The sequence below is a fragment of the Pelodiscus sinensis genome, chromosome 30, assembly GCF_052426305.1.
Source record: "Pelodiscus sinensis isolate ZL-2025 chromosome 30, ASM5242630v1, whole genome shotgun sequence".
Lineage (NCBI taxonomy): Eukaryota > Metazoa > Chordata > Testudines > Trionychidae > Pelodiscus > Pelodiscus sinensis.
Genome location: NC_143081.1, coordinates 1,959,250 through 1,983,228, shown reverse-complemented (window position 1 = coordinate 1,983,228; position 23,979 = coordinate 1,959,250). Strand labels below are relative to the sequence as shown.

General features: G+C 53.7%; 1 protein-coding gene across 1 annotated transcript; it reads right to left on the bottom strand.

Moving 5' to 3' along the window:
• Positions 1 to 6,127: 6,127 nt before the first annotated feature.
• LOC142821204 (alpha-1B-glycoprotein-like) lies at positions 6,128 to 23,348 on the bottom strand. The gene is made up of 6 exons (XM_075912045.2): positions 22,645 to 23,348; positions 22,476 to 22,514; positions 19,926 to 20,222; positions 17,118 to 17,423; positions 8,314 to 8,619; positions 6,128 to 7,067 (listed from the first exon to the last, which is right to left on the bottom strand). The coding sequence occupies exons 1-6, from the start codon at positions 22,673 to 22,675 to the stop codon at positions 6,973 to 6,975; spliced, it is 1,074 nt and encodes a 357-aa protein (XP_075768160.2). The 5' UTR covers positions 22,676 to 23,348; the 3' UTR covers positions 6,128 to 6,972.
• Positions 23,349 to 23,979: the final 631 nt, after the last annotated feature.

Below are 23,979 nucleotides of genomic sequence, written 5' to 3'. Positions count from 1 at the left end.
CTGGGGGTCCAGGCAGGGCACTTACCCAGCAGAGGCAGAAGGTGAGTTAGCTCCATTCTGAGATGCTGGCTCTGGGCTGGGAGCTGGGAGCTCAGCTCAGCCGCTTGACGGATGTGAGCGAGGCGAGGGGAATGGGCCCCTCTGCTCTGACAGAGGAAGTCACAGGCTCAGACGTGGTCACCGCTCAGCTTGGGGGCTGGAGAGGCAGCAGGGCCTGGTGTGTAGGGCGGGAGGAGAGGAACTCACAATTTGCACATCTCACAGCGATGGAAGGGGCTGTTTCTGCTGGTGATTGACACCTCTGTTTTGGAGAGGGGACTCCATTGGTACAATGGAACTAGAATAAGTCACAGTGTCTGTTACACCCACTGGGGATCTGGCCCGGGGGTTGGGGTCTATTGACACCCACTGGAACTTTGCTCGTTCACGCTGCAGACTTGGGAACTGTCCCCTGGTCCCTCTGGAGTCTGCAGGCATCTCTTAAACTAATGCTTGGGGTCTCTGCTATGGCACCGGGAGCCTTAGCGCAGATTGGCAGTGATCGGGCTGAGGAGGGTTTCCAGTCTTTCTGCCCTGACCCCATGGGATGGGACTGACCCCACACTGGATAAGAGGAGCTGGAAGCCAGGCCAGGCCAGATCCTCTGGTCTCTCCCAATGAAGGCACATGGGTGGGATTCACAGCCACAGCAGAGCCACACAGACACAGAGCAGATCTGTTCTGGGCAGGCTCACTCACAGGGTCTGATGCAGCCTCCAAGCGCACGGCCCCAGTGGGACCAGAACCCCACACAAATCTGTCTCACTCTGTGCAGTTTATGCAGCCTGAGCTCATGAGCTGGTCGCTCCTTTGTCAATGACAGAGAGAGGCGCGCCCTGCGTGAGCTAGTAGAGCCTGTGGCCAGAGACAGACTCACGGGCGATGTTAAGGCTGATGCGTGAAGACGGCAACCACGCTGTGAAGACGGAGATCACATTTGAAAATGCCCCTTTGATCTGCCAGGAACTCGGACAGCAGAGGCGAGAGCGCGAAGTTTCCTAGAAGGGATGTTCTATGTGCTGCTTACAAGAGAGAAGAGCCAGAACAGCTCCAACCCAAGAGAGAACCTCTCCGCATGATAATCCCAGCTAGCAGGGAGACAGGGTGTGAAGGTGGGATCGCAGCCTGGCCCCGAACAGCGAGCTCCCTCTGGGAAATTCCATCCTAAATGTGGGGTAAATAAAGACTTTGCTCAAGGCTGCAGATCCCGAACACAGAAAATTCAAGGGCTCTCAGTGACAGACAAGGTGAGTGAGGGGTTTCTCAGACACACCAGGATCAAACAGGCCAGAGATGAGAGACTGGACCCTACAGGGACTGGAACATTTATCCCACGGACACTGGGCAGGTTCACGTTCTGTCTGAGCACGACAATGGGAAAGCGAAAGTAAAACCAACACCGGGGCCAAGACACAGACAGGGACGTGGTTGTGCTGGAGAAAAGCACCGGTGAAGGGGAAGTGAGTTGTTAACTCGCAGCAGGGCTGGTCACAGACTTTGCCAGGCTGTGGGTAAAGTGGAGGAGGTGGGGCCAACCCACAGAGCTGCCCTGGCTGGGAAGTACCCCAGGGCCAGCAGCCCAAATCCCTGGCCTCCTGCTCTGCCTCCCAGCTTCGGGCAGCCAAATCCCCAGACCCTCAGCCCCGCACTCCAATTCTCCCTGAGAGGCTAAGTATCTTGCGCTAAAATGACAAAAATAAATTATGCAAATGAAGCAAGACAAAATGCTAATCAGCACTTCATTTACATACTCTCTGCCAGACAAAGCCTAAAAGTAAGGTAAAAATAGAATAAGTGAGTTCTCTGCAGGTTAATGCCAGAAAGCGACACCCCAAGTAGTGACAGAGCTGCGTCAATGGGTTTTGTAGGCCGACCCACAAGGCAGTTCTGGGGATCTCTGGTTTAGTTCACACTCTTTGGTCCTGCAGAGCTCAAACAGGCAAAAACCAGTTTCTTCTTGTCACATGCTCGTCTCCAGTCTATACATCTGGGGAGCCAACGGCCAAGTGTTTTGTGCTCTTATGGTCCACACTGGTTTGTCTGATGTCTAGGGGCCTTCTCTCACTGGGCAGGAAATAGCCCCTCCTGTGGTAAACTTGTATTTCACACTTGGTCACCCTTCTCTTCAGGCTGTGTGGGTGTTCACAGTTACAGAGCAAGTAGTTACACATCAGCTCATAACATGACGTGCGGCCTTGATCTGCGAGATTAACGCAGGCAGCAACGACACACGAGCATTTTATAGATTCTAAACATTTAGCACACTCTTGCAAATTTAATGTTTATATTAAGAAACATGAAACACATTCTCACAGTCTAATTCTGATATCGAACAAAACTAACACCCCGGTGGCTTGGCCTCATCTCCAGTTATGAGGTTGTTGAATCTTAGGTAACTAGCCAATTAGCCCGTCATAAGACGGGATTTTTAGGTCTCTCTTCCACGTCTGTCTTCTCTCCTGAGCCTCCGGTCTCTCGCTCCGTCTCTCTCTCTCTCTCCTCCTCCTACTGCCTCCTCCTCTCTCTCTCTCAGCTCTCCTCCGCCTCCTGCCTCTCTCTTTCTCTTCTCCTCCCCCTCCTACCTCTCACCCGGGGGAGTGTGAAGCCCAAACGGCCCAGACTCCCCGTGCTACATGGGGAGTGCGGAGCCCAAACGGTCGCTTGTGCCACATGCTCCCACGCGGTGGCCCGGCTGAGCGGTGCAGAAGTCAGCCGAGTGCCATGGCGGGAGGCGAAGGGGGGTGGGACCGTGACTTTCATGGTGAGGGAGTGGGGCCTGGAGCCACTCTCATGCCGCACGTCTCCACCTCCCTTCGTCTCCCACAGTCGCACTCGGCTGACTTCTGCAGCGCTCAGCCAGGTCGCTGCAGGGGAGTAAGCAGCGCACGTGGCTGTTTGGGCCCCGCACTCCCCATGCAGCACGGGACGCCCAGAGGGAACAGCCAGCATTTCAGCAACAGCGTCACTCAGAGGGAACAGCCAGAATTTCAGGATAACAGCACCATCCAGAGGGAACAGCCAGCATTTCAGGATAACAGCGCCACCCAGAGGGAACAGCCAGCATTTCAGGCAACAGCGCCGCCCAGAGGGAACAGCCAGCATTTCAGCATTACAGACTCTCAGACATTGGGCTACTATATATATGACACTTGCAGCCTAAGGAAGAGCTGGCCTCAGACTTACTGGAGCACTTAAGCCACATGGCGTTTGTTTGCAGGCAGTTGACTTGAGATGCACAAATATTCATAGATCCACACTGCTGGAACAAGGTGTACAGCTAGTTCGGATTAGGAAGCCTAATCCGAACTAGCTAGTCCATGCCGCGTGTAGCCGCGCGGCACGGGGTCCGAACTAGCCGGCATTTAAAAATGGCGCCGGCCGGCTTTATGCAAATGAAGCCCGGGAAATTCAAACCCCGGGCTTCATTTGCAACTCCATATGACTACATTACCCCCCCAAGTCCGAACTAGGGGGGTAGTGTAGACATACCCTAATAGATTAGTAAGACAGGATTTCCCTTTACAGAAACCATGTTGACTTTTGTCCAACAAATTATGTTCTTCTACACGCTTCACAATTTTATTCTTTACTATTGTTTCGACTAATTTTCCCAGTACTGAAGTTAGACTTACCGGTCTGTAATTGCCAGGATCGCCTCTAGAGCCCTTTTAAAATATTGGTGTCACGTTGGCTACCTTCCAGTCATTAGGTACGGAAGCTGATTTAAAGGATAGGTTACAAACCACAGATAATAGCTCAGCAATTTCCCATTTGAGTTCTTTTAGAACCCTTGGATGAATGCCATCCGGTCCCGGAGATTTGTTAACATTAAGTTTTTCTATTTGTTCCAAAACCTCCTCTAATGACACTTCAATCCAGGACAGTTTCTCAGATTCATCACCCACAAAGGACGGTGCAGATTCGGGAATCTCCCCAATGTCCTCAGCCGTGAAGACTGAAGCAAAGAAATTATTTAGTTTCTCCACAATGGCTTTATCGTCCTTGATTGCTCCTTTTATAGCTCGATCATCTAGGGGACCCACAGGTTTTTTAGCAGGCTTCCTGCTTCAATGTACTTAAAAAACATTTTGTTATTTCTTTTTGACTTTTTGGCTAGCTGTTCCTCAAAATCTTTTTTTGCTTTTCTTATTACATTTTTATACTTGATTTGACAGTGTTTATGTTCCTTTCTATTTATCTCACTAGGATTGGACTTCCACATCTTAAAAGATACCTTTTTGTCCCTCACTGCTTCTTTTACATGGTGGTTAAGCCACGGTGACACTTTTTTAGGTCTCTTGCTATGTTTTTTAATTTGGGGTATACATTTAAGTTGGGCCTCTATTATGGTGTCTTTAAAAAGTTTCCATGCAGCTTTCAGGGATTTGGCTCTAGTCACTGTGCCTTTTAATTTCTGTTTAACTAACCTCCTCATTTTTGTGTAATTCCCCTTTTTGAAATTAAATGCCAGGGTGCTGGACTGCTGAGATGTTCTTCCCACCACAGGAATGTTGAATGTTGTTATATTATGGTCACTATTCCCAAGTGGTCCTGTAACGGTTATTTCCTGGACCTGATCCTGCGCTCCACTCAGGACTAAATCGAGAATTGCCTCTCCCCTTGTGGGTTCCTGCACCAGCTGTTCCAAGAAGCAGTCATTTAAGCCATTGAGAAATTTTATCTCTGCTTCTCTTCCTGAGGTGACATGTATCCAGTCAATATGTGGGTAATTAAAATCCCCTATTATTATAGAGTTCTCTATTTTGGTAGCCTCTCTAATCTCCCTCAGCATTTCAATGTCAGTATCGCTGTCCTGGTCAGGTGGTCGGTAATATATCCCTACTGCTAATTTCTTATTATTGGAGCATGGAATTACTATCCATAGCGATTCTATGGAACATGTTGATTCACTTAATATTTTTATTTCATTTGATTCTACAGGTCCTGATGAAATGCATCCCAGGATACTCAAGGAGCTGATAGAGGAGGTATCTGAGCCTTTAGCTATGATTTTTGAAAAATCATGGCAGACAGGGGAGATTCCAGAAGACTGGAAAAGGGCAAATATTGTGCCCATCTATAAAAAGGGGAATAAGAACAACCCAGGAAACTACAGACCGGTCAGTTTAACGTCTGTCCCAGGGAAGATAATGGAGCAGGTAATTAAGGAAATCCTATGCAAACACTTGGAAGGTAATAAAGTGATAGGTAATAGCCAGCATGGGTTTGTGAAGAACAAGTCATGCCAAACTAATCTGATAGCTTTCTTTGATAGGATAACGAGCCTTGTGGATAAGGGAGAAGCAGTGGATGTCATATACCTAGACTTTAGTAAGGCATTTGATACAGTCTCGCATGATATTCTTATTGATAAAGTAGGCAATATATAACTTAGATAGGGCCACGATAAGGTGGGTGCATAATTGGCTGGATAACCGTAGTCAGAGAGTTGTTGTTAACGGTGCTAAATCCTGCTGGAAAGGGATAACGAGTGGAGTTCCTCAAGAGTCTGTTTTGGGACCCATACTGTTCAATATCTTCATCAATGATGTAGATATTGGGATAGAGAGTACGCTTATTAAGTTTGCAGATGATACCAAACTGGGTGGGGTTGCAACTTCTTTGGAGGATAGGGACATAATTCAAAATGACCTTAGCAAGTTAGAGAAATGGTCAGAGGTAAACAGGATGAGGTTTAATAAAGAGAAATGCAAAGTACTCCACTTAGGAAGGAACAATCCGTTCCATACATACAAGATGGGAAGCAACTGTCTAGGAAGGAGCATGGCGGAAAGGGATCTAGGGGTCATAGTGGACCACAAGTTGAATATGAGTCAACAGTGTGATGCTGTTGCAAAAAAAGCAAATATGATTCTAGGTTGTATCAACAGGTGTGTTGTAAGCAAAACTCGTGAAGTCATTCTGCCGCTCTACTCTGCACTAGTTAGGCCTCAGCTGGAGTACTGTGTCCAGTTCTGGGCGCCACATTTCAAGAAAGAGGTGGAGAAATTGGAAAGGGTGCAGAGAAGAGCGACAAGAATGATTAAAGGTTTAGAGAACATGACCTATGAAGCCAGGCTTCATGAACTGGGCTTGTTTAGTTTGGAAAAAAGAAGATTAAGGGGGGACATGATAGCGGTTTTCAAATATCTAAAAGGGTGTCACAAGGAGGAAGGAGAAAATTTGTTCCTCTTGGTTTCTGAGGACAGGACAAGGAGTAATGGGCTTAAAGTGCAGCAGGGGAGGTTTAGATTGGACATTAGGAAAAAATTCCTAACTGTCAGGGTGGTCAAATATTGGAATAAATTGCCAAGGGAGGTGGTGGACTCTCCCTCTCTGGAGATATTTAAGAACAGGTTAGATAGACATCTGTCAGGGATGGTGTAGACGGAGCTTGGTCCTGCCTTGAGGGCGGGGGGCTGGACTCGATGACCTCTCGAGGTCCCTTCCAGTCCTATTATTCTATGATTCTATGATACATTATCTTTCACATACAGTGCCACTCCGCCACCCACCCGGCTGTATCCACCCTTATCTCCCTCTGTGGCTTTCTCTGGTACATTCCTCTGTGAAGTGGTTCGCCAGTGTGGCTTGGGAGGTTATTCCCACATTTTCGCAGGGGTGTGAATACTGGGGAGTCACATTCAGACTAAAGAAGCAATCTCGGAGCACAGGAGTAATGCAGCTCTGAACAAGGGGTCATGCCCTGCATGGACACAGCTGTAGTTCGGTTGGTGGCTGAAATGCTCATGGTGCCCAAAGCCCTTTCAGACCCTGAGGGTGTTTCCAAGGTCTCACGCTTTGATTTTCCACCAGAACTTCCCCCTCCAGGTTGAAATTCAAGTTGAGTGATTGCAGCAAATGGGTGAACTTGTGGGGAGAATCCAAGGCAGGATGAAGGGCCCCTCGGCAGAACAAGCCAGGGAACTGGATCTAGAAGTAGCAGTGGGAGAGCAGGAAGATGAGGCCATTGATGAGGAAGAAGGAACTGCCCACTGCCAGCTCCCGGACCCAGCGGAAGCCGTGACCTGCAGAGATGGAGAATCATGAATGGAACCAGCCGGTTAATGTCACTGTTGAGCATCCTGCCCGTGGAATCAAAGATTTTTCTGCCTCTCGGATTTGTGACGAACTCTCCTGGATCTCAGGGACCATCCACCCCCAGCCCTTCTCTATCTGCCATGTGGACACTGACTCCAGATCCTTCCTGTTCACATGGGACCGCATCAGAGACCAGCTCCCCTCCTTGGCTGGGGGAGTTGTGCCAGGTTGGGATGTGGCCGGGGGAGGGGTGGCTAAGAATAACAGGTCTGGGGAGCAGAGGGAGGGCAGACGATGGTGCTGAGGGAAGGAGCCTCTAGGAGAGGGGTCAGTGCAAGGCGGGGGGAAGGAGGAAGCCCCAGGCTCTGCTAAACAGAATCCGGGCAGCCAGGCTGGGAACACGGCTGGGGAACAAGAGCAGGATGGAGAGTTCTCTGGGAGAAACACCCTGCCCCCCTATGAGCCCCACCCTGCCCTGTGCCCATGTGTTACCGCGAAGGGGCAGGGCCTCGGTGTGTAGAATTTGCTGTCTGGGCTGCCCAGGGCACAGAAGGGATGAAGGGCGGGTGGTCTCTATCCCAGCACTGAGGAACACCTGGTCACTCCCTTGGCACCAGGAGCACTTTGGAAACCAGGTCCCTGCTTTCAGAGTAAGATTTGCAATTGGTGGTGCCCAATGCACAACAGCAGGATCTCGCCCTCCCCTCTCGCTGGGCTGTGGGGATCCCGGTGAAGGTGAACTGGTAAAGGGGGGACATCAGAACGGGATCCATCCTCTGATGATCGTTATGGAGTGGAAGGGCTGAGCATGTAACACAGGATTCCTGGTCAGGTTTCCGAACAGCCATGCCCTGTAGTGACAAATTTGCTGGGCACCTCTCCCTGCCCTTAGGGTCCATTTCTACCTTCTTCCCTCCCCCCAGCATATCAGACAGGGTCTGATGCTGACCAGAGACAGGGCAGGCTGGGGAAATGTTTAATTATAGGTCCCCAATGTTACACATGGCTGAGGCTGGGAGTCCCCTAGAAGGAAAGTAGCATTAATACCCCCCCCCCCAAATCCCAAAGCCAGAGACCCAGGGAGTGACACTGACCAGTTATGGGGGCTGGATCTGACCCTGTAGCCCTGGATGGCCCTGTGCAGAGCTGAGTGCTGGGGTGTGTCTCTCCCAGGGCATGGAGCAGAGACACCCCAGAAAGGGCCAGCAAAGAGCAGGAGACGGGGGGACTCACCTGTCACATTTATGGAGCTGGTCCGGCTCCTCGTGGATTTGATCTCTCGGCCAGACACTGTCTCCCAGGACTCACAGCTGTACTCCCCGGCATTGACTGCAGACACATTCGACAGTGGCAGGGACTCGGTGTGACTGGTGCGAGACGAAGGGAGTACCTTGTAGAGGATTTCCTGACTGTCCCTGTAGAACCGGATCCCGGACACGGTGGGCGCCCCGACAGCTGAACACGTCAGATTCACGGCTTCCCCAGCGACGTAGACAGGCTGCGACGGGGACACGGTGAGCTGGGGGGCTGGGAGGGGGCCTGGAAATGACAACAGGGAGACCATTCTTATTTGGGATGCTGGTGACTGAGGCAGAGGAGGAGCCAGGGAAGGGCAGAGCAGGGAGGGATCCTAGGCCCAGGTACCATAAAATCATAGAACCCTAGAACTGGAAGGGACCTCGAGGGGTCATCAAGTTCAGTCCCCTGCCCTCATGGCAGGACCCAGTACCATCTAGACCATCCCTGACAGGTGTCTGTCCAACCTGCTCTTAAATATCCAGGGATGGAGATACCACAACCCTCTTAGGCAATTTATTCCGGTGTTTAGCCATCTTGACAGTTATAAAGTTTTTCCCAATGTCCAACCTAAACCTCCCTTGCTTCAGTTTAAGCCCATTGCTTCTTGTCCTGTCCTCAGAGGTGTGACCGACTGGGCCGTGTCTGGGCACAGCTGAGGGCGTCCGCTCAGGGCGAATTGCTCGAATCCGGGGCTTCTTATAGCTCCCGACTTGTGACCTTTCCACACAGGCCACAAACCAGTCCCACAGAGCGCTTCAGCAGCCTGCCTGAAGCCTCCCGAGCAAAACCCCTCTGACACCCCAGCAATATCCGTGCCCCAGATGGCCCCGGGCCTATACACAGGTGGGGGTCCTAGCACCCAATCCCACCTACCCCGAACAAGTTCTGTCCGGTTCCAAGAAACCAGCCACAGATCCCTGGTCAATTTACCCTCTGGACCTTACCCACAAATCACGCTGGGCCAATCCTTTAGAATCTAACATCTAAAGGTTTATTATTACAAGAAAGAAAAGCATGAGAGTAAGGTTATTAAAGTACAGTACGTTACATGCACCGAATCTCCCAGTTCTCGATGCAGGCTCTAGCAGAGATGTTGCAGCTGCTGGTTTAAAAGTCCTTATTGCACATCCTAAGATCAGGATGGGTTCACAGGTCTTCCAGGCTCTTCAATCCCTGCAGTGCTGCCTCTGGGATGAAGTGCTGAGCTGAGAACCAAAATGGCCTCGACCACATGGCCTCTTTATCTCCTTCCTGGCCTCTTCTGGTCTCAGCCGGTCACCTGGTCCTCAGCCTCTCTCTGCTGGCAGCTCTTGGGTCTCCGCCCTCCTGCTTTAGGTGTGTCTTTGGGCCATCAAGGGCCATTGTTCCACAGGGCTTTGCTACTCAGCCTGTCCATAGCCATGCTTAACCACATTCACAGAAATATTCAGCTTCCACACAGATTACAGATTCCTACCTACACACACAGACATTATACACTCACACAAATAGCGTACATAAGATCAACAAACAATAATCTCCCATTCAATCCCCCCTATACCAATTTCTGGGGCCAACACCCCCACCTAGGGGTGCAGCAGCGATCTGGCTGCTTCCCTCCAATTCAGCAACGTGACACCCCCAACGCAAAATTGATGCAGGAAGTGGTGCCAATAACATCACTGAGGGCATCACATGGGTTCCCCCGCCCTGGACAAGGCGTCCGCCACAATGTTCTCCTTCCCCCTTATGTGGACAATGTCCATGTCGTATTCCTGCAGGGCCAGGCTCCAGCGCTGCAACCTGGAGTTGGTCCCCTTGGCCTTGTGCAACCAGACCAGAGGGGCATGGTCACTCAGCACAGTGAACCTCCTGTTGTACAGATAGGGTTTGAGCTGCTTGACAGCCCACACGATGGCATAACACTCTTTCTCAATTGTAGCGTAATTCTGCTCCGCGGGGGACAGCTTTTTGCTGAGGTACGCCACAGGGTGTCTCCTGTCCCCCGCCCCGTCCTGCATCAGCACTGCCCCCAACCCAATGTTAGAGGCGTCGGTGCACAACCAAAAGGGCTTGTTGAAATCCGGGCTGGCCAGCACGGGTTCCTGGGCCAAGGCATTCTTTATGCTCTGGAACCCCTCCTCACAGGCCGCTGACCACACCACCCGGTCCAGCCTCTCCTTCTTGGTGAGGTCCGTGATCGGGGCTACAACCTCACTGAACCCCTTCACAAACCTCCTGTAGTAGTTGGCCAGGCCCACAAACGCCTGGACCTGCTTCTTTGTTTGGGGAACCGGCCAATTCTTAATGGCCTCCACCTTCAGGGGCTCGGGGCGCACCGCCCCACTGCCGACCCTGTGCCCCAGATAGGTCACTTCGGCAGCCCCCATCCTGCATTTGGACACCTTGACAGTCAGGTTGGCCTCCCCGAGTTGCCGCAGCACTGCCCCTATGTGATTGAGGTGGTCCCGCCAGGAGTCACTGAAAATGGCCAGGTCGTCAATATAGGCCATGGCGAAACCCCCCTGCCCTTGCAGGATCTCGTTGATCAGCCTCATAAAGGTGGCCCCGGAATTCCGCATGCCGAAGGGCAGCACCTTGAACTCATACAGGCCAGACTCCACTATGAATGCAGATTTCTCCTGCGCATCCGCATCCAGGGGGATCTGCCAGTACCCCCTAGTCAGGTCCAGAGTACTTATAAACCTTGCCCCCCCCAGTGTATCTAACAGATCCTCTATCCTGGGGGTGGGGAAGGGGTCAGGCTGCGTGATAGCATTTAACTTCCTGTAGTCTACGCAAAACCTCATGGTCCTGTCCTTTTTAGGTACCATCACAATAGGGGATGCCCAGGGGCTCCGGGACCTGGTGATTATGCCCATGGCCAGCATGCTCTCCACCTCCTCCTGAATCTGCCTCTGCATCTCCCCCTTGGCCCTATAAGCTCTGCTGGGTGCTGGCCGGGGCCCTGTCGTGTGGATAGAATGTGATATCCTGTCTGTGAGCCCCGGCCTGTTGGAGAACGTTCGCCGGTGGTGCTTCAGTAGCGCCAGCAACTCCCCCCTCTGCAGGGAGGTCAAACCCTCCCCCATCTCTATGCTCTCGAGGGGCGTCTCTTCCTGACTCTCCGCCACCATATCCACCAAAGGGACGGACATGGCTTCCTCCTCAGCACAACAGATCATGTTCACATTCACCCCCCTCTCCATGTACGCCTTCATCCTGTTCACGTGCACCGTTTGCACCCCACCCCGGCCACTGGCCTTCCTCACTGGTCATAGGTCACTTCGTTCACCCTCTCCACTACCTCATAGGGCCCGCTCCAAACATCCTGCGTCTTATTCCTCCTCACTGGGTCCAGCACCAACACCAAGTCCCCTATTTCGAATGCCCTCTCCACGGCATCTCTGTCATACCAGGCCTTCTGGGCCCCTTGGCTGTCACTCAAGTTCTCCCGAACTAACTCCATCATTTCCTTCAGCCTGTCCTTGAACTGAGTCACAGACTCCATCGCTGGCTGTCCTGCCACTTCTACATTGCCTTCCCAGGCATCCCGGATCAAGTCCAGGGGCCCCCGGACCTGCCTCCCATAGAGCAGCTCAAAGGGAGCAAACCCCATGGAGTCCTGGGCCACACTCCTGTAGGCATACAACAGGTAAGGCAGCAGCACATCCCAGTCGTTCTGGCGCCTGTCCACATACATCTTCAGCATGGACTTCAGAGTCCCATTGACCCTCTCTACTAGCCCATTCGTCTGTGGATGATAGGGGGCAGCCTTCAGGTGCTTGACCCCACACAATTCCCACAACTGCCTGAACACCACGGACATGAAGTTCGACCCACGGTCAGACAGGACCTCCCTGGGGAAACCCACCCTGCTGAACACAGTGAACAAGGCTGTTGCCACCGTCTCTGCCTCCACGTTGGACAGAGCCACGGCCTCTGGGTACCTCGTAGCAAAGTCTACCACTACCAGAATGTACTTCTTCCCATTCCTGGAGGGCCTCGGAAGCGGGCCCACAATATCCATTGACACTCGGGCAAAGGCTTCCCCAATAATGGGCAGAGGCTGCAGGGGCGCCTTGCGGGGCCCCCTGGATCCCTTCCGCTTCTGGCACAACTCGCAGCTTCGGCAATATTCCCTCACCGACCCGAACATGCGCGGCCAGTAGAAGTTCTGCTCCAGCCTGTCACAAGTCTTGCCCACTCCCAGATGCCCTGCGAACGGACCGTCATGGGCCACCCTCAATAATTTCTCCCCGTACGCCTCCGGCACCACCAGCTGCCTGCGCGTCGCTGCCTGGGAACCCTTCTTCCTCAGGGGGGGCTCCCTGTATAGCAGCCCCTCTTGTATGAGAAATCTGCCCCTCTCCTCCGTAGCCGGGGTCTGGTTCTGGGCCTCCTCCCTGGCTCTCTCCAGGGACTCATCGCTCTGCTGGGCCTCCTGGAACTCCTGCTGTGTGCCCCTCAGCGCTGGAGCAGCATCCGCCCCCTCGGGCGCCCTCTCAACCTCCCCCGCCTGGGGCACACTCTGGGCCTGATCTCCCTCCGCCCCGCTGCTACCTGCCGGGGCATCGGCTTCACCCCCATATTCCTTCTGTGACCTGGTCACCACGTTAACCTGGCTGGGCATATCCGCTCCCCACCAAGACATCCGCGGGAATCAAGTCCCGGACAGCCACCAACACCTGCCCCCTGAAGTTCCCCCACTCAAGATGGACTCTAGCTACAGGCAGGCTCACCGAGTACTCCGACAAGGCCACTATGGTTATACTGTCCCCGGGCACCATGTCCTCCGGTCTCACCAGGTGCCCCTTGACTATTGTGATGTCCGAGCCAGTGTCTCGCCAGCCACTGCATCTAACTCCATTGACCTTCGCCTCCCCCATAAACTTCTCACTGCCCTTCCACGCCTCCGTCCTGCCATACCGGGTGAGCTCACTGCCCCCCCTCACTCCTCCGTAGATTACATTGTTAACATTAGCTACTGCATCGCTCACATCTGGACTCAGGGCGGTGTCAGGGGCCTCGCTGGGGTCCAAGAGCCCAGCCTGCGTGCACACTGGAATTGAATTGGTGCTTATAGAACGGCTGGGAGCCCCCGGCCTGGGGCCGCTCCTTAGGTCTGGACAGTCAGGCCTTATATGGCCAGATCGGCCACAGTGATAGCACTTGGCTTGCCTATCCCTGAGGGGGGCACCCCTGCTCTCGGGGCTCCTCTGCATCCCCTCGATGGATTCTGGGCCGGGTCTGCTCCTGAACCCCTCCCTCCGTTTAGACTGGGGGGATAGGAGCCGAGTCTTCCCCCCGGGTCTGTGCCCATCCCGCGCCCTGTTCTGGGTGTGGGCATCTGCAATCTCTGCAGCCCGTAGGACCGATTCGGGCTCTCGATCACACACAGCCACCCTGACCTCGTCAGGCACCACATTCAGAAACTGCTCCAGGGTGACCAAATCCAGCAGTTTCTCATAATCCCCGTTTACTTTTGCCCCCATCACCCACCTTTTAACAAAGCCCATCAGCTTATGGGCACATTCCACATAAGAACAATCATTGGACATCCTAAAACTCCTGAACTTAACCCGGTGGGATTCAGGGGTAACCCTGAACCGCCTCAGTGCATAGTCCTTGAACCGCCAGTAGTCCAATGCTTCCTCCTCCCCCATGTCATTGAATACCTCCCTGGCCTTGCCAGTCAGTCTGGTCCTCAGGACAGGCATGCGCTGCTCGTCTGGGATCTGGTTCACGTTGCAGATGCGCTCGAAGGTGGCCAAAAACTCCTCGATATCGTCATTATCGCTGTAGACGGGACAGATCCTCTCCCAGCTCTTGTTGGCAAGCGGGGCTGGGCTCGCAGGTTGCTGGACCCTTTGTTGTGCCTCCAGTATCTGGAGTTGGCGCCGCTGGGAACTCTCCTCCGCCGCCCTCTCCTCCATGCGCCGTGCGTGGGCCTCTCTCTCCACCTTTGCACGTATCTCTGCCAGGGTCCTCTCGTGTTCTAGCTCCCTTTCTCTCGCTGCCTGTTGCCTCTTGATTTCCTCTGTAACCGCATCTGTAGCCTCGGGTGGGGGCTGCCCCTTGGCACGCAGGTCGTCCTGCAGCAGCAAAATTGTCAGCTGCTGCTTAGTAGTCTTCTGTAGGAAGCCAATGCCCCTCTGTGAGCACAAATCCTTCAGAGCCTCTGTGCTCAGGCTCTCATATGGGCGCTGCTGACTCATTTCGGCTGCCCTTTAACCAACCGCACTCTCAGTACTAAAAATCAAATTTAGACAGCGTGGGGTCTTGATCCCAAAGCTCAATTGACCAAGATCTGTGGATCCTGCCGACTACGCCACTGTGACCGACCGGGCCGTGTCTGGGCACAGCTGAGGGCATCCGCTCAGGGCGAATTGCTCGAATCCGGGGCTTCTTACAGCCCCCGACTGGTGACCTTTCCACACAGGCCACAAACCAGTCTCACAGAGCGCTTCAGCAACCTGCCTGAAGCCTCCTGAGCAAAACCCCTCCGACACCCCAGCAATATCCGTGCCCCAGATGGCCCCGGGCCTCATACACAGGTGGGGGGTCCTAGCACCCAATCCCACCTACCCCGAACAAGTTCTGTCCAGTTCCAAGAAACCAGCCACAGATCCCTGGTCAATTTACCCTCTGGACCTTGCCCACAAATCACGCTGGGCCAATCCTTTAGAATCTAACATCTAAAGGTTTATTATTACAAGAAAGAAAAGCATGAGAGTGAGGTTATTAAAGTACAGTACGTTACATGCACCGAATCTCCCAGTTCTCGATGCAGGCTCTAGCAGAGATGTTGCAGCTGCTCGTTTAAAAGTCCTTATTGCACATCCTACGATCAGGATGGGTTCACAGGTTTTCCGGGCTCTTCAATCCCTGCAGTGCTGCCTCTGGGATGAAGTGCTGAGCTGAGAACCAAAATGGCCTTGACCACATGGCCTCTTTATACTCCTTCCTGGCCTCTTCTGGTCTCAGCCGGTCACCTGGTCCTCAGCCTCTCTCTGCTGGCAGCTCTTGGGTCTCCGCCCTCCTGCTTTAGGTGTGTCTTTGGGCCATCAAGGGCCATTGTTCCACAGGGCTTTGCTACTCAGCCTGTCCATAGCCATGCTTAACCACATTCACAGAAATATTCAGCTTCCACATAGATTACAGATTCCTACCTACACACATAGACATTATACATTCACATAAATAGCGTACATAAGATCAACAAACAATAATCTCCCATTCAATCCCCCCATACCAATTTCTGGGGCCAACACCCCCACCTAGGGGTGCAGCAGCGATCTGGCTGCTTCCCTCCAATTCAGCAACGTGACAAGAGGCCAAGGAGAACAATATTTGTCCTTCCTTGTAACACCCTTTTAAGTACTTGAAAACCTCCATCATGTCCCCTCTCCTTTTCTTTTCCAGTTCTTTCAGCCTTGCCTCATAGCTCATGTTGTAGACCTTTCACCAATTTTGTTGCTCTTCTCTGGAGCTTCTCCAATTTCTCTACATCTTTTCTGAAATGTGCTGCCCAGAACTGGACACAATACTCCAAATGAGGCCTAATCCACAGAGTAGAATGGAAGAATGACTTCTCTTGTCCTCTGACCTCTAGATCCCTTTCTGCAAGACTCCTTCCTAACTGGAGCACTTTGCTTTTGTCCTTATTAAACTTTATCCTATTGACCTCCAGACATTTCTCCAGCTTGTCCAGATCATTTTGAATTATGACCCTGTCCTCCAAAGCACTCCCAGTCCCAGCTTGGTATCATCTGCGAACTTAATAATTGTACTTTCTATGCCAATATCTAAATCATTGGTGAAGATATGGAACAGAACCGGTCCCGGAACAGACCCCTGTGAAACTCCACTTGCTCCACTCTTCCAGCAGGACTGTGAACCGTTAATAGCTACTCTCTGAGAACGGTTATCCAGCTGGTTCTGCATCTGCCTTACAGTAGCTCCATCTCAGTTTTATTTGCCTAGTTTATTGATGAATGAATCATGCGCAACAGTGTCACATGGCTTCCTAAAGTCTAAGTATCCCACGTTCACCGCATGCAAAATTCATGAATTAAAAGGCAGGGGAATTTTCCATGGGAAACTCGGTGCATTGAGTCCCACCCCTCCCTGTGCCCATGTGTGACCCAGCTCTGTGAGATCCCCCGGTTGGGCTGCTCAGGCTGAAGATGGGTGGTCTCTGGCATCTTCCGGTCATTCTCTTGGGAACTGACACATCTCTGGGGATGCCATGGAAGATCACTGAGGTGCCCTGGATTAGGGTGGGGGGAGGATTGGGTACTGAGCCCTCCTCTGACAATATCCTTAGCATCTGTTGCATGACAGGGCTGTGATCTTCCCCCTGAGAAGTGCCCAGAGCTGAGAGCTTCCCCTTCAGCAGTGCCCAGGGGCTCCCCTCTCCCCCCTCAGCAGTGACAAACCTCACTGATCAGCTGGGAGCCCCTGGGACCCTGCGGGCCTCACAGCAGGGCCTGCCCCTCACCAGTGAGGGGGGATTTGGGGTTTGTGACATCAACCTTCTCCAAGGTTTCCAATGTTCCTGCCACCTGGGAGCTCCCAACTCCCAGAGCACCCCTCACACCCACCCTCCAACCCAGCCCGGGAGCCAGAGACAGGGGTTGAACAGCCCCAGTGAGTGACCGTGTGTGGAGCTGAGGGACCAGGCTGAGTCTCACCCTACCCATCGGAGAGGGAGACCCCACCACAGGGCCAAGGAGCAACAGGAGTCGGGGACTCACCTGTCACTATTATGCGGAGCCTCTGGCTCCTCTTCGACGGGATCTCTCGCCCAGACTCTATCTTCCAGAATGCACAGCTGTACAACCCCGCCTGCGACCCAGGCTCCCCTGACAGGCGAATCGAATGGGTGTCATTGGACTGAGGTGAGGAGTATTTCTGGGAGTGGATTTGCTGGTCGTCCCGGACGAACTGGATCCTGGACACAGCAGGCGTGCTGGTAGTTGAGCACGTCAGGGTCACGGTTTCCCCAGTGAGATACACAGGCTCCTGGGGGGACACGGTGAGCTGGGGGGCTGGGAGAGGGCCTGGAAAAGACAAGAGGACCAGGGGAAGAAACAGTAAGGGCAGGTGGTAGAAAAAATGCCTCACAGGCAAGGCCACAGGAGACTGAGAGGTCGGTGAATCAGAGATGGCAGTTCGTTTTTTCAAGCTCTTTTTTGGTAGAGGGGCTTGGGATACCCTCTGGAAGAAGTTGTTAAGTGATATCTCCCAGCCCCCCAGACTCCTCCCAGCCTCTCCCTCCCTCCTCCTTCTGTTCCCTACCCACAGGTTGGGAGAGGCACATTCCCCTGCCCCTCACAAGGAGCTGCTACAGCTGGGAAGAAGTGCCCCTCCCCAGTCAGGCAGCTCCATGTGCAGCAGCCCAAAGCCATTGGGCAGGGCGCATTAAGCAGCTGCGTGGCCGCCCTGCCATTCAGCCTGGCAGGAACCCTGGGGATCAGTCGCCCCTTCTGACCCCAGAACGGACGTTTCTGTGTCACTGACGAATGTCACAGACCTGACCTGAAATTTGGGTTACAATGAAACACCCCAGCTGAGCCAGTCCTGCGGTCAACTGACGCTGCTGGTTGCTTGCTGGTATCCCCCCTCCATCCCCATCCCCTGACCCTGAACTGGCTACCATGTCTGGAGCTAAGTGACTGGGCTGTATCACCCTCTGCATGGAGCAGACACCCCCCACCACAGCCAGGTTAACAGCAGGTGATAGGGGGCGTCACCAGTCACTGGTATGTGGATGGCTCGGCTCTTCTCCGATGGGATCTCTCGCCCAGACTCTGTCCTCCATGATTCACAGCTGTAATCGCCGGTGTGTATCTCAGACACACTCGACAGCACGAGGGAGGTGGTGACACCATCCCAAGATCTATGGAGCTCTCCAGAGCCGATTCTCTGGCCACCCCTGAAGAACCGGATCCCGGACACGGTGGCAGTGCTGGGAGCTGAGCACGTCAGGGTCACAGATTCCCCCCGTAGGAGGATTGGGTAGGGTGATCTCAATGTGAGTTTAGAAGGACTGGACTGGAAGGGAGGAATGTGAGAGCTCCATAGAAGCAGTGCCCCAAAGTAACCCCTCACTCCTCAGCCAGTCCTGCCCAGAACTTCTCCCAGCCCTCCCAGCCCCCCCGTTCCTCTTGCAGCCCAGCCCTACCACACAGCTCTCTGTCCCTGCCAATGCTCGGCAGCTGCACTATTGGAGGGTGCCAGGGTGGATGCCCTGAGCCCTGTACAGGTGACCAGGGACCCAGCGTGAGGAGCTGAGGGCCCTTGGGAGGGGCAGGGCTGGAAGGCACGGCCAGGAGGGAACCAGGGTCTCTGATGTTCCCCATCAACCTAAAGGCAGGGGATGAACCAGCCCCTCAGTGATCCTGGGGGGCCAGGCCCATAGGACGGCCTGTGGGGCCACCCAGTGCTTGGGGTCACATGACTGGCAGGGACGCGCTCCTGAAGCCAGGAAATGGCCCGTCTGGGACACTGATACATCCTGCTGCTGTGAGGGGCTCTGCCCCATGCCTGGTTCCTGCCATAGGCATCCAGCCTGTTCCTACCCTGTCCACTTGTCCCTGACCTGCCTTGCTCTTGTTCCCAGGTCTGGCCCAGCACTAACCATCAGGCCAGGCTGCCTCTGTCCGGGCTCTTGGCACCCTGTGTGGGGCAATTTTCCAAACAGCACTGCATGTGTTTTCTGAAAGATCTGGGTCAATTCAGCTTCTGTTGTTCACCTGGGATCCTCCCATCCCCATCTTCCTGCTACTCCCCCTTCCCCTGCATCCCCACACTGCCACTGCAGAGATTGGGGGGGGGTTAACTGACATGGGTGGACCTGTCCTGAGCTCAGGGACAGACCCTGTCCACAGTGTGGCCATACCCTGCCATGGGGCCAGCAAACAGCAGGAGAGACAGGGTCTCACCCATCACTGTGATGGGGATGGATTGGCTCCTCTCTGATTCAATCCGTCTGCCCCTCCCTTCTCTTGTTCCCAAGTCCTGCCCTGCTCTCACCATCAGGCCAAGATGCCTCAGTCTTGACCCCCAGCACCCAGAGCAGGGCACAGGGCTGCACCATCACTGGCAGTTTCCCACCAGGCCTGGGGGTGTTTCTAAAGGATCTGCCCTGTGCCAGGCAGGGCTCACTCAGGGCTGGTCCCTGCGCTCAGTGGGCTCAGAGCAGATGACCACTCGGCCCCTCTGGCCTCAGAGTCGATGTTTCTGGGACACTGACGCACGTTACAGGCCTAGCCCCAAATCTGGGTTTCAGTTAAACATCCCAGTTCATCAACTCATGCTATAAACTGAAGCTGCTTCTGTTGCTTTCCTGGAATCTCCCGCCCCCAAACTCCATCCCTGTTTCCCTGCCAGCTCCCCTTCCCCATAACCTCAAAGTGCCGGGTGCTCCAGGGACACAGGGACTGACACTGACCAGAGACAGGGGTAAAACTGACCCCTGGGAACCCTGTCTGGAGCCAAGTGACCAGGCTGTATCGCCCAGTGTAGGGGGCCAGTTAACAGCAGGCAATAGGGGGTCTCACCAGTCACTGAGATGTGGATATTCTGGCTCCTCTCTGATGAGATGTTTCGCCCAGATTCTGTCTTCCAGTAACCACAGCTGTACGCTCCGGCTTGTGCGTGAGACACACTCGACAGCTGAAGAGATGTGACATTGTCCTGAGACCGCTGGAGCTCTCTGCAGTCGATTCTCTGGCCATCCCTGAAGAAGAAGATCCCGGTGGCAGTGCTGGGAGCTGAGCACGTCAGGGTGAGAGATTCTCCAGGTAGGAAAATGCTGTATTGTGGGCTCACAGTGAGTTCGGGGGCAGGCGGTGGGGCTGGAAGGGAGACGGGAGGAAGTGTAAAACTGCTCTTTTCCTAGCTCCTGCAATCAGCATTCAGTCTGTTCCTGCCCCACCCCTAGCCTGCACCAGCCCTGCCCCCCAGCCCACGTCTGTCCCACCCCTCCAGTGTTCCTAAGTAGTTTTTTATACCGTCACTCTCCTTTTATTTGGAGGGTTCCCCTGTTTTCCCCCCACTCAATCTCATCTCATGTGAAGAAGAGGGCTCACAATACTGGACTTCATTTAATGGCACCTCCACTCATATGATCTAGGCATCAAATACCAGCAATGCCCCCCTGCAATTTGTATCGGCCAAACTGGACAGTCCATAGAGGAAAGAATGAATGGACACAGATCAGATCTTCGAAAAGACAACACACAGAAACCTGGCAGACACTTTAACCTGCCTGGACACTCGTTAATGGATCTCCAAGTCGCTGTTTTGTTTCAGACCAATTCCACAAGCCAAATACACGGAGAAGGGTTGGAGCTTAACTTCATTCACAAGTTTAATTCTTATGCTAATGGTTTGAATGAGGACATGGGATGGCTCTCACATTATCAACCAAGCAAACAATGAAGGTGCTAATGGTTCTTGATGTCTGAGTAGAATCTGGTGTTGGTCATCTCCCTTTCCAAGTGCAAACTAATGGTTTTTACCAGCCCCTGTAACTATTTAGTCTTTAAGGGCATGTCTAGACTACCCACAGCTTCCAAAAGAAGATATGCTAAATAAGGGCAAATTTGCATAACATCTTCCAACCCCCTTTTTTGGAAGTGTGTTTTTGAAGAAAAAAAAGCATTCTAGATAGAGGGATTCACATCTACCATCTACATCAGGGCTACTCAACTTTGGAAGCCCTGGAGGCCAAAATGACACATACTGAGAGCCAACTTAAGCGTGGCTGTATATAAATTGAGATATATAAGTGACTATAGGCAAAGATTAAGGCAAGACGACACAACACACGGGGCCTGTTCAAGTCAGTTCTGCTGATATGAATAAAGTGCAATAGTTACCTGACGTCCACCCATATGGCAGCACTTTCCATGAGCAATGACAGTCCAGAAATTTAACTACTAAAATGCCAGAAGACCATTACATTGACTCCTTTTGTGTTTTAGCTCCCACCCACAAGCCACGTGTTGAGCCCCACGTAAACCCAAAACTCACCACGGACAGCGTGTTGAGAAGCCCTGATCTGCATGTTCTGTTAGTTGTTGAAGTGCTACTAGACTATTTGTTGTTTTTTAAGCTAGAATTTTTTATTTTTTTAGCTTCTACAGGTCCACATAACGACTTGTTGTTTACAAAGTCATTTCTCTGCTATGCTAAACAGCTCCAGTTCCCACTATAAGATGGACTAATCCCTCATGAGGCTGGGCACATTCCATTTTCCCACCCCCCTCCAGGCAACTTCACACCCCTCTCCCCACAGCCTGCTGCCCCTAGGAGCTGCCCTACTGCCCATTTCCAGCAGACCCAAACCGTGCTGAGGAGCAATTGAGGGACCAGGCCAAGAACCCAGGACACGATCTGCCTTTGCCACCAAGGACACAGAGTGGATCTGTGGGGGGAAGGGTCCTGCCTGTGCCTGGGGAGGTTGAGCCGACCAGCCGGCCTGCCCAGCAGTAGCTAGAAGGAACCGAGCAGAAATGAGGAAGCTCTGGCGGATGTGTGTGGGGGAGGGAGGGGGGAGTTTATCAACCCATCATGTTTCCTCTGGGGTATCTGCAGAACCAGCTGTTGATCTGCTGCTGCAAGAGTCGGGCTGTGGCCCTGAGCCCTTTGTGGGAGCCCTGAGCTGGGGCAGAGAGACCTCCCATTAACACACAGCCCCACAGCCATGGGCTTTGGCCAGGGGCAGTCAGTATCATGTGGAGGGCGGAGCTCAGTCTCCATGGCCTGTCCAGCCCTTGCTCTCTCTGCTTGGAGTGCCCATGAGGGGCTGGGGAGAGCCCATGGGGACACCTTAGGCTGGTACCCACTAAATAATTATCAGGTAAGGATGGGACAGCTGCCCCTCTGTGGCCTTGGTGGTGACTCACCAAACAGCCATGGTCACTCTCCCAGGTCTCGGATGTTGCTACTAGGGCAAGTTCATGGGAGATGCCCCTGAAGGGGGCAGCCTGGCCCCAGGGACCCCAAATTATCATTCCAAACACCACAGAAGATGCTAATCCCCATGGGCAGAACTCCCCCCACCTCAGCACAAGCACCCAGATAAGGACGGGAGACGCTGTTACCTGCAGGGGACACCGGCCGGAGGAGCATCTGTAGCGAGGCTGGAGGAGAAGAGAAGAGATGGGATGAGACCTCTGGGCAGGAGAAAGGAAGGGGGGCACAGAGATTCAAGGCTCTGAGGAGGGTATTGCTGGACAACAGACGGTCTGGGGGTCCAGGCAGGGCACTTACCCAGCAGAGGCAGAAGTTGGGGTAGCTGCATTCTGAGCCGGTGTCTCTGGGCTGGGAGCTCGGTTCTTGGCTCAACTTCTTGATGAATGTGAGCGCAGGGAGGGGGACGGGCCCCTCTGCTCTGACAAAGGAAGTCACGGGCTCAGGCGTGGTCACTGCTCTGCTTGGGAGTTGGAGAGATAGCAGGGCCTGGTGCACAGGATGGGAGGAGGGGAGCTCACCATTTGCATATCTTATAGTGGTGAACGGGGCTGCTCCTGCAGGTGATTGACATCTCTGTTCTGGTGCAAAGGAACCTGGAATATGTTGATACCCAATGGGGTCTATTGACACCCACTGGGCCCTCGCTCATTCATGCTGCAGACTTAGGAACTGTCCCCTGGTTTCTCTGGAGTCCTCAGGTGTCTGTTAAACTAACGCTTGGAGGCTCTGCTATGGCACCAAGAGCCTTAGCTCAGATGGTCAGTGTCGGGGGCCCCCCCCCTCGACTGGGGTTGCCGCCCTTGTCCGGGGCATAGATCAGCCCACTTGGGCCTAGCCCAAAAGGTCAATGCCCCTCTTTTAGGGGAAATACGGCCCACTGGCCTAGTCCTCCGTACGCTGCCTCTGTGGCCTACTCCTCTAGCCGAGCTCCCCACTCACCGGGGCTCAGGGCAGCAGGGGTAGGGGGGCCCGGGCCCTCCCTCTACCCTGGGCACAGACCGAGGGCTGTGAACTCACAGCAGGGCTGGTCACGGACTTTGCCAGGCCCTGGGCAAAGTGTGTGTGGGGGCTTGGCTCTGGGCCCCCTGAAAAGGTGGGACAGATGGGGCAGCCAAGCTTCAGTGGGTTGTACCACCCCACCCTGAGCCAACCCACAGAGCTGCACTGGCAGGGAATTACCCCAATCCCCAGCTTTCTGCTCTGCCTCCCAGCCTTGGGCAGCCAAACCCCCAGCCCTTCAAACCCTCTACTCCACCTCCCAGACCTGGTATACTCCAGCCTCCCCCACCTTACAACCCGGGCAACCAGTCTCCCTAACCCTCTTCCCTGTATTCTGACCCTCCCCCTCATCCCTCACCCCCTGCTCTACCTCCTGCCCCCAGCTCTGGTGGGATGCACTGCTCCCCCTTCTGCCTCTTCCCTCACCCGCCTCCCTGCCCTTTTCCTACCCCCTCAGCCCTGTGCACAACCCCGACCACCCACAGAACTGTTGTCCCCAACCCCATAGTGAGGGATGGGGGGCACAGATGCTCAGGCACCAGAAGTCATAAGGATTGGCCTGCTCTTTGTGTCCCCCCTCCATTGGAGAGACCCTGCTGGGGACTCTTGTTATGGGAGAAGACATCCCCACAG